The following is a 10,000-nucleotide window of genomic DNA, read 5'->3' as shown; positions in this document are numbered from 1 at the left end:
GCGTGAGTACTTATCGATATTCTGGGTAAACTAGGATATGTGTTCTACATTATGAGTATTGGTGTATAGCAGCCGGTGTCTAAACCTCACAGTACGATATTATCAAGGTATTAAAGCAATGGTACGATTTTGTTGTGGTGTATGTCAAAAAAAAGACTTGGTAACAATTTTATAGTCTGTGAAATGAAGCTGCAGGAATGTTTAGGATAAACACACTTACTGTAATTTGGTCCTTCTCAAATAGTGGGGCTCAAATGTTCTAATCATATTTATTACTACACACACATTTTTTTTAATGCAAATAATAGCGTAGAACATTCCCTGTTTCAAGAAAATATATGAACAAATGTTACAGTTGAGTGTCTTAAAGTGAATATGTAAACATTGTGTGTAATAGATAATTGATAATTAAAACAATATTGTTCACTTTAGTGTCTTTCTACGTTTACTTTATGAGAAGCAGCGTCCTCTACAGTGGATATTGTTTATATCACTTTGGGAAAAAAAGTTAACTAACAATTTAGCTTTTAACATGTGTTGGCCCTGTAATGAGGTGGTGACTAGTCCAGGGTGTACGCCGCCTTCCGCCTGAATGCAGCTGAGATAGGCTCCAGCACCCCCCGCGACCCCGTAAGGGACAAGCGGTAGAAAATGGATGGATGGATAATGTAAATACCTCAACGTGACCGGCTGGCTCTGTGTCGCCTTGGAAACGCTTGAGACGAAAAAGTGGCGTGCTTTGCAGACTGCAGACTTTCTTAACTTTGCCAAAGAGATTATGTTTTTGCCAGGGCTTGTTTGTCTGTTTGTTAGCAACATAATTCAAATAATAGTGGACAGATTTTGATGACATTCTCAGGAACATGTCCATAAAAAAACAATACCTCTTATCTACTACGAGTACGAACACACTTCACTTCCTGCTTATGGCGTTCTACGCTCCCACCTTGGCGGTCCCACGCTGTGCGGAGGATTCTTGGAGATGTAGTTTATTTACAGACCAGGCCAACGCTAAAGCGCCGGTAAAAAAACTACACTCACCAAGTTTTCGTTTGATACGTCACAGCAATATTGTGAATACTTTGAAACCGTGGTATCTACAAGACCGTTACATCCCTAGTGATGATGAAAACAACACAAACGCAGTTGAACTTTGAAAACAGTGGTTTGGTCGCTCCTCATGGTGGTGCGATCAAGTGTGAAACGCGCTATAAGTGACCACTGCAGAGATCCAGCCAGTGGCGAACACACACAAACGTAATTTGTGTGCTGCGACATTGTAAGTTAATGCACATTGTTCTGTTGCAGAAATAATGCTGATATCTGGGACTCATGTCGGAAGTCGTGTATGAAGAGACAGCCACGATGATTGCCGCTGGGGAATTGCAGTCGTTTGTCCCGTTTGGCCGTGATCACTGCAAGAACCATCCCAATGCCTTCAACCTGCAGCTGCGGGAGCTCCAGCCGGCTTCCGAGCTGTGGTCTTCGGACTGCGCTGCCGGCTTGGTGGGCTCCCTGCAGGAAGTCAGTCTCCAGGAGAGAGAGAAGGTAAGCGGTTCAAAGAACCACCATGAAGATGGCAAGCTCCATTGGACCTGTGTGACGTTGTCCCCAAACATGTCCCGAATATTTGTGCTATAGGGCTGCAACTAACGATTAATTTGATAATCGATTAATCTGTCGATTATTACTTCGATTAATCGATTAATAATCGGATAAAAGAGACAAACTACATTTCTATCCTTTCCAGTATTTTATTTGAAAAAAAAACAGCATACTGGCACCATACTTATTTTGATTATTGTTTCTCAGCTGTTTGTCCATGTTGCAGTTTATAAATAAAGGTTTATAAAAAAAAAAAATATATATATAATATATATATTAAAAAAAATTGCCTCTGCGCATAGCATATATCCAACGAATCGATGACTAAATTAATCGCCAACTATTTGTATAATCGATTTTAATCGATTTAATCGATTAGTTGTTGCAGCTCTATTGTGCTACAAAATGTTTTGTCTGTGCCGTTACGGTTTTTGAGTTATTGTAAATGGTAAATGGGTTGTACTTGAATAGCGCTTTTCTACCTTTTTGAAGGAACTCAAAGCGCTTTGACACTATTTCCACATTCACCCATTCACACACACACATTCACACACTGATGGCGGGAGCTGCCATGCACGGCGCTAACCAGGCCCATCAGGAGCAAGGGTGAAGTGTTTTGCTCAAGGACACGACGGACGTGACTAGGATGGTAGAAGGTGGGGATTGAACCAGCAACCCTCAGATTGCTGGCACGGCCACTCTCCCAACTTCGCCACGCCGTACCTTCTAAAATACATCTTCTAACTAATGGTGTCATTAAGCCCCCTCACCTTGTCAAAATCATGCCAAACTTGTTCCATTCATTTGTGCTGAATTATTTGTTTGTCTAACTCTTCTTGTTTTCATGTTATTAACGTGTTAATATTCATAACCAGCCCCACAACTTGTCAAAACCACCTCAAACCGGTCCCAATAGTTTGTGCTGATTTGTGCTGCAATTTTTTTTGCCAACAATTATGGTTTTTAAGTAATTACCGCTTCATGGTTTTGTTATTGACGTGTAATTAACATGTTTAATATGTTATTAATTATAACGAGACCCTCTACTATGTCAGCATCTCCCCAAACTTGTCCCATTTGTTTGTGCTGTTTGTTTTGCAAAAATGTTGTGTATAACTGTTATTGTTTTTATGTTATTACCATTGTATTGAGCTGGTTATTAATCACAATTAGTAATAACTTAAAAATTATAAAAGTTAGACCAAATGTTTTGCAACACAAACCAGCACAAACGAATGGACCCAGCTTTTGACATAGTTGGGTCAAGTTATGATTATTAACACGGTAATTACATGGGGGCAACTTCACATTGGTGAATCACAAAACATTAATAACTTAAAAACTATAATAATTAGACCAAATATTTTTGCAGCACAAACAAGTACAATCGTAGCATAAACGAATGGGACAAGTTTGGGTAGATTTTGATATAGTTGGTTTCCAGTTATGATTAATAACATGTTCATTACAGGTTAGTAACATAAAACAATAATAACTTAAAAACAATATTAATTAGATGAAACATTAATAACTTAAAAAACACAATAGACCACACAAATGTGGCACAAACAATTGGGACTGGTTTGGGGAGGTTTGACAAGGTGTGTGTGTGGGGGGAGGGGAATTATGAATATTAGAATGTTAACTTAAAAACTATAACAGACAAAAAAAGTACAAAGGAATTGCACAATGATTTGGACAAGGTGAGGGAAAGGGATGAGATCACTAGTCAGAAAATTAGTTTGAGAATAACGTAAAAACCACAATGGCACAATCAGAAATTTTTGCAACACAAACGATTGGGACAAGTTTGGGAAGATTTTGACAAGCGGGGCAACTTTACAAAGGTCTTCATTAGTTGTGTTAATTTTGTGGTTGACAGGAAAGCTGGCAACTCAGGAAGGGCAGCGTGGACGCCTTGGAGCAGGACGTGGAATTTGAAGAGGAGCTTTACGCCGCGGGGAATGTGGTCGTGTGGAGCCAGGGCAGCCGGACACAAGGTTCTAATGTATACAAGGCTTTCACTGTTGACAGTCCAGTGGAACAGGTTAGGTTCTGAGGATTACAGTACTACTATACTCATTTACAACTTGTTTGAGTCAAAGTGGTGACAAACTTGGCTCAATCTGCAGGCTTTGTGGTGCAACTTTGCCGTTCCTCAAAGCAAGAATGAAGGTAAAGTATCATTGCATTATTAAAGTCATCATTGTGGAGAAGGTTTAAAGAAGATCATGGTTGTGTTAAATAGAAGAAAAGGTGGAGCACACCGTGTGTATTGTGCAGAATGGCTGCGTCAACATTCACAGTGTCACCGGAAAAGATTTCCTCTCGCCTCTGCCAATCCAGGTAAGACAGACTCAACTTGGGAATGTTTAATTTTGTATCTAAAAGCAAAGTCCGGCTTGGCAGCTCTTGTTGAAAAAATGTATGGATAACCCTGACATAAACATGTACAAAAATCCCCAATACTGCATTACATATTTTAAGAAGCAAAATATTATATTCAGTACAATACAAACTTAGCCACTTGGTTATTTGATCCCGTGGTATCAGTCCTAAAGAAATGCATGTATTCCTGCTGATTGTGCCTTTAAAATAACATTTAAAGTACTGTAGTACATCAATTTACAAGATTAATTGGTGTTGTGACGGAGCTCTTACGTCAAAACACTTGTATCTCAAATCAACGTCGCCCAATGAAATGAATTCAAATCAATTTAATCGGTGCTTGACCCGCCCAAAACAGCACAAATTTAACATGTAACTTACCTTTTAAAAAGAAAAACAAACGTTTAAATAAATATTTTTTGTATGAAAAACAATACAACATATTGTACAACAAACAACTACATTAGCTTTATGAAGCAAAGTAATAATAATTTACAGCATTTATCTTGGAGAGAGGACTTCTTCGGTATCTCCTTCCAGCTGTTTCTCCATATTTTTATGGGTAAATGTCAGCCATTTATATATTGTTTCAACATCCTTGGCTGGCGTTATCGACACATTCTGCTTCACTGTTCTTCACACACACTTTATTCCTTCCGATGTCAATGTGGCATTTCAGGGTTTCCCCTAGATTGCCCATATATATGTGGCTAGGGGCGTGGTCAATATTACATCATCATATATATGACATGATCATTTTGATTTAGACTTAGACTTAGACTTAGATTTGCAATGATGCATACATTTTATTTAAAAAGGCTAAACAAATATTTTAGGTATATATAAAAACAAATATTAGTGGTATTAGTTGTTAATATTACCAATAATAATAATAGTAATATTAACATGTTTTTCTTATATTATCAGAATCACGATCAGCTTTAACACAAGGAATTTGACTTGGATGACTGTGCTCTCTTTGTTCAGCAGTTTCAAAAGTTGCTGCTTATTGTAAAATGTAACACAGTTTTCACTTTATTCTGCCCTCCCTGAATGTTGCAAGGTAGTTTGCCAAATATGTAAACAGTCCTTTGAGTTAGATTAGCAAAAAACAACTTTAGGTGTTTTGTTGATATTCTTCACAATGAAGTCACTGTAAAACTAACCGCATTAAAGTACATTATACGTACATACACATGAAGTGCACATACATGTAGGAGTCACGTTGGATTAATAATATAATTTGGAATAAACTGAAAAAAGCAAAAAAATTGACTGGGGAGAGGGAGGTCTGGGCTTCCCTGCTTAGGCTGCTGCCCCCGCGACCCGACCTCGGATAAGCGGAAGAAGATGGATGGAAGCAATAAAATTATGCAGGAGCTCCAAATGCTACTAGCTTAATGCTAACGTACAATGGACTAGCTCATAAACAAGCTAACTCAAATTAGCATGGCCAATTGCAGGCACACAACATTCATATCTATGGACAATTTGCAGTCTCCAATGAACCTAAAATGAATATTTTTGGAATGTGAGTGCCCGAAGAAAACCACACACGGACAGGGGCTAATGCACACTCCACACAGTGATGTCGAAACGGAGGTTCAAAGACGCACACGACGTAAAGTTAGACGTTGTTGTCGGTAGTAATGTCAAAAGATTTAGGGTAATTAACACTAGCTTGAACAAGAAATGCATTAATTAGCTTAAAGTACCTTTCTCTTCAACTTTCTCTCTTTACTTTTGTCAGGTGTCAACTCGTTTTGGTGCCCAACCAGCTGACGCGCTTCTGACAAGCGATTCCGATGCATGTTTTCTTTCTCCATAATGTAGCAATGAGGAACGTTTTTATGATAACAGAGCTGTTTTTCAAACTTATTATAGCCAATAGTATGTAAATAAGAGACTATACACAGTATATCCATTCATACAATACATCACTTAAATTTGTTTTCATGTTAAAAAGTGTTTAAAACCCCCCCCAAAAAACAAACGTATTTTGAAGGCTTGGCGGCGTTAATCTTGCAATGGCGTTGGTTTACATGTAGGGGAAACCCTGCATTTGGTACACCAACTAATAGCGGGGATGCTTGCCACTCAAATTTTTGCTTGCACCTCAACAATTAGCCAAGAGACAGCTCGCACCACAAAACACTCTTTAAGTTGAAGCAACAATGTATTCCAGTGAGCCTCTTCTGTCTCCAACAGGTGTCAAAAGTCTGGCCAACCAAGTTTGGACTCATGTTGGAGCGTAAAATTACAGCAGCCGACGGACAACTCAGTTCGCCTGGGTATACGCATAACACATAACAGACTTGACTCGCAATTTTAGAAAAAGTTGCACATATTTTTGACTGGTGTTTTTGTTTCCATCTCCACAGCGAGTCTCTTCCCACAGTATTCAGCATGCTGCATCCGATAGATGAGGTGGCACCAGTAGTTTGCAAACCAACAGGTTATATGCTACCTTCTACGCTCTTTTTCAACATTGTGAACCCTCAGTGGTCAAACAGGGTGCTTGCATTTGAAATGCAAGCACCCTTTCCCCATAACAAATAATGGATTCACCCTTATTGATAACTGCACAAGTCAATTTTTGGTAAGGTTTATTGTCATGTTAGTACAAAAATAAGTCCTATGTCCTACAAAGACATTTTTATTAATTCATGTACACTGGTACCTCGGTTTTTGTAATCTGTTCCAAAAAATCTAACAAAATCAAATTTGACAAAAACTGGATACTTTTTTACCTGAAGAAATAATGTAAATCCAATTAATTTGATTCAGACAACCAGAATTGTAAACACAAAACACTTTTTATGGAGAATAATTCCAGTTTTACATACAAACAACATTGTGAAATACGTATAAGTGAGGAATAAGATGTATCAATAAACATTTAACATTAATTTTACTTTTATTTGCTATGTGCACATGGACAGATTTAATCTGATTAAAAGCCTAAACGGAATAAAAATGCTTCATGTAAACACGCCATTCGGAGTATTCTGACCTGATCACACATGTTCGGATCAAAATTTTATTTGGATCAAGACGGGTGGTTTATGCGGAAAGTTATTCAGATTGTAGCGCATGAAAACACATCTTCCGAAATTCGGGTTAGAATGATAATTTCTGCGCATGACTTTGATGTCAGCTATACTTTGGTAGTGGAGAGGGGACTAAATTTAATAGTCTCAATGAAGCAATTGTCTTGCTGCTGTCTCCCCCCATTCAACATGTACAGATGTAGCGCTATATACTGTTGAGTTTGTTGCTTTAAAACGTGACTAGCAAAAACAAAAGTATGGTCAGTGTCATGTGTCGATTTAACAATAAAAGAAGGGATCCAGTTGTCGTCTTAACGAGCTGTTTTATTTATGAGTTTACAGCTAATCCAAGTGCTAACTGCTAGCCTCAAACACAGAATGTCCTAACATGAAGATGCACCGCAATCCGTACGTAATCACAACATAAAAAGCACAGAACAGTTCCATTTCAAAAAGAGAGGTAAAACATAAGTAGTGAATAGAAGGAAAAAATATATAAATACAGTTATAACGTCGGACAAGCACAAATGTGCAAATCCATGTTTGTTAACAGTAGAAGTGTAATGCTCTTCAGCACCTGCAGTGAGCGAACTCGTTCAAAAGATGGCGCCATAGCATAAATAATAAACACAACTTTCCGTTTGTTAGGTTATGCGCATGTGAAGTGAAGTGAAGTGAATTACATTTATATAGCGCTTTTTCTCAAGTGACTCAAAGCGCTTTACATTGCGAAACCCAATATCTAAGTTACATTTAAACCAGTGTGGGTGGCACTGGGAGCAGGTGGGTGAAGTGTCTTGCCCAAGGACACGACGGCAGTGACTAGGATGGCGGAAGCGGGGATCGAACCTGCAACCCTCAAGTTGCTGGCACGGCCGCTCTACCAACCGAGCTATACTGCCCCAAAGTCAAAGTAAAGTATTCCGATTTAAGGTGTGATGCATGAAAATGCATGTCATAATCAGATAATTTTTTGAGCGTCCATGTACACAGTAACATTCTAATCTGAATGATGATCAGATTAAATATTGTTGTCCATGTACATGTGGCTACTGAAGACTAAAAACGGTGATGAGCGAAGAGAAATAGCCACACGGACACCACCTGTGTACGGCTTCCTTAACTTCAATAGTGTTTCTCACCTTTTTTTATCAAAGTGATGCCACTCACAACTTTGTTTTGCCCCATGGTGGCTTATTCTGCAGTCGTATTCAATAAAAAAAGTACAAAAACTGAGTGAGCAACCCGTTTGCTTAACAAACTTATCATAAAAAAAGCGGGTACCGTATACCTATTATGATACAATAGTGAAAATGTCTTAACACACAGAAAGGACAAAAAAAAGATAAAGACTTGTAGGCTAGGGAGACCCTGTAATAACAATATGTCTCATATTTGATCAAAAATAGTTAAAGGAACACAGTTTGGGCCTAAAACAAGTGAAAAGATCATCAAAAAAGGTTCTCTTTGGAATAGTGACATACATTTAAGAAAACTGTAAAAGAAGGCACTCTTAATGGACCTTTTAATTAATGTGTTTCAGCCATCAGGCCTTTTTTTTCTTGACGTTCTAGGTACCGTTCAGAGTCTGTGCTGTATTTTGGTTTGATCCTCTGCAAACGTGTGCACCTTCCAGGCTCGATGGAAGGCTCTTGTGTGGAGTACATGTCTGACACCACAATGAAAATAGTCTTTGCCTGCTGCCAGCCTTCAATAGTCGTCTCCTATGACACTGTGCAGGGAACGCACTCCGTGTGGAGCCTGCGGAAAGTCACACATGAGGTAAAAACAATGCATAGTCTTTATGGAGCATAGTCAACTTTACTTTGGAAATATCTCATGTCACGCCACGATGTTTCTGGATGTTGCTATCTGTCGCTGGTTTCGCTGGATGACTAAGATATACCTGAGCATTAACCTCTTACCTCCACTAGGAGCGCTCAACCTTGCTTCGGTGTCCCGCGGAGCCTTTCAGTGGACCTTTGGGCTTCCTGGCCACAGACTTCTTGATGTCCCACCTGCGTAACTTCTCCCGCCTGGACTCTCCGGGTGGCAGCAAGCCAGCCAGGTTTAATCTTGCTTCTGCCCCAAGGTAACAGGGTTAGCTTTCAAGGCGTGTAAGATTGTTGATTAGTTGCACACGTGGATGTCGGTGTGTAGACAAGCAGAGTCATTGCTGTCACAGAGCCATCGCCTATGACTCACTGTGGCTCTCTCTGACGTCGTAAGGTTGGGGATCAATACCACAAGCAAGAAGCTGAATCTCAAATTGTTGTTGAGGGATGAGCTGTTTGAATGAACTTTTTGGACTTAAAATATTGGGACATGTTGCCATTGTGTCCATTGCCAATTAATATTGTTCTACAAAGTGTTGGGAGTAGAACTTGTTGTCTGGGTCACTGAACTTGGGCCTGACCATCTGCGTTCTAGTTCTTCCCCACCAAACAGTGTTTCACACAGCAATCTATTTGTGGCAGTTTGTCAGCAGGTCGGAGTGACAGAATAACATTCTCGCCATGGTGCTTTTGCATGTAATAGTATAGGATGCTACAGAAGAGAGGAATAATGGTGTGGGAGGCAAAATGTGAGTCAAGAAACGAGCAAAACAAATAGGTATAGAACTGTAAATGAACTTTTGTATTTTTTTCCTTTTTTTATGTCACAAACAATACTGCCAGAGCAATGCGCGCTTTCATGTGAAAGTTTTCAAAAGTCTCTTCACTAGGTTTGTCGCGAGTCGGTCTTCGGAGTATCAAGAGTATGGATGGACACTGAAATCTGGTTGCATAAAAGCACCGGTGCCAATATAAACAGTAGTAACCAGACCGAAAAAATAAGTAGCTATTGATGCTAAAGGACTGCAGACTCATAGGCATCCGTCCGTCAGTAGTGACGATGGGTTGCGCCTGGGGGAGTTAATTATTTCTTGCAGCGGCGGCTGTGGCTGTACAGCCCTA

At 39.4% G+C, this 10,000-nt stretch overlaps 1 protein-coding gene across 3 annotated transcripts in view; it reads left to right on the top strand.

The window, feature by feature from the left end:
- Positions 1–10,000, top strand: part of anapc1 (anaphase promoting complex subunit 1) — a 67,976-nt gene that overhangs the window by 2,184 nt on the left and 55,792 nt on the right. For all 3 annotated transcript variants that reach the window (XR_009827371.1, XM_062059563.1, XM_062059562.1), the window contains exons 2-9: positions 1,309–1,548; positions 3,488–3,652; positions 3,738–3,780; positions 3,854–3,951; positions 6,202–6,284; positions 6,375–6,448; positions 8,680–8,825; positions 8,978–9,135. Coding sequence is in view for 2 of the 3 variants with exons in the window: in XM_062059563.1 (XP_061915547.1) it covers positions 1,333–1,548; positions 3,488–3,652; positions 3,738–3,780; positions 3,854–3,951; positions 6,202–6,284; positions 6,375–6,448; positions 8,680–8,825; positions 8,978–9,135 (983 nt within the window). In the remaining variant the exon portion in view is untranslated. The remainder of the gene's footprint in view (positions 1–1,308; positions 1,549–3,487; positions 3,653–3,737; positions 3,781–3,853; positions 3,952–6,201; positions 6,285–6,374; positions 6,449–8,679; positions 8,826–8,977; positions 9,136–10,000) is intronic.

Source organism: Entelurus aequoreus, linkage group LG09 (assembly GCF_033978785.1).
Source record: "Entelurus aequoreus isolate RoL-2023_Sb linkage group LG09, RoL_Eaeq_v1.1, whole genome shotgun sequence".
In the NCBI taxonomy this organism is placed as follows: Eukaryota; Metazoa; Chordata; class Actinopteri; order Syngnathiformes; family Syngnathidae; genus Entelurus; species Entelurus aequoreus.
This window is presented reverse-complemented; position numbering and strand designations above follow the sequence as displayed.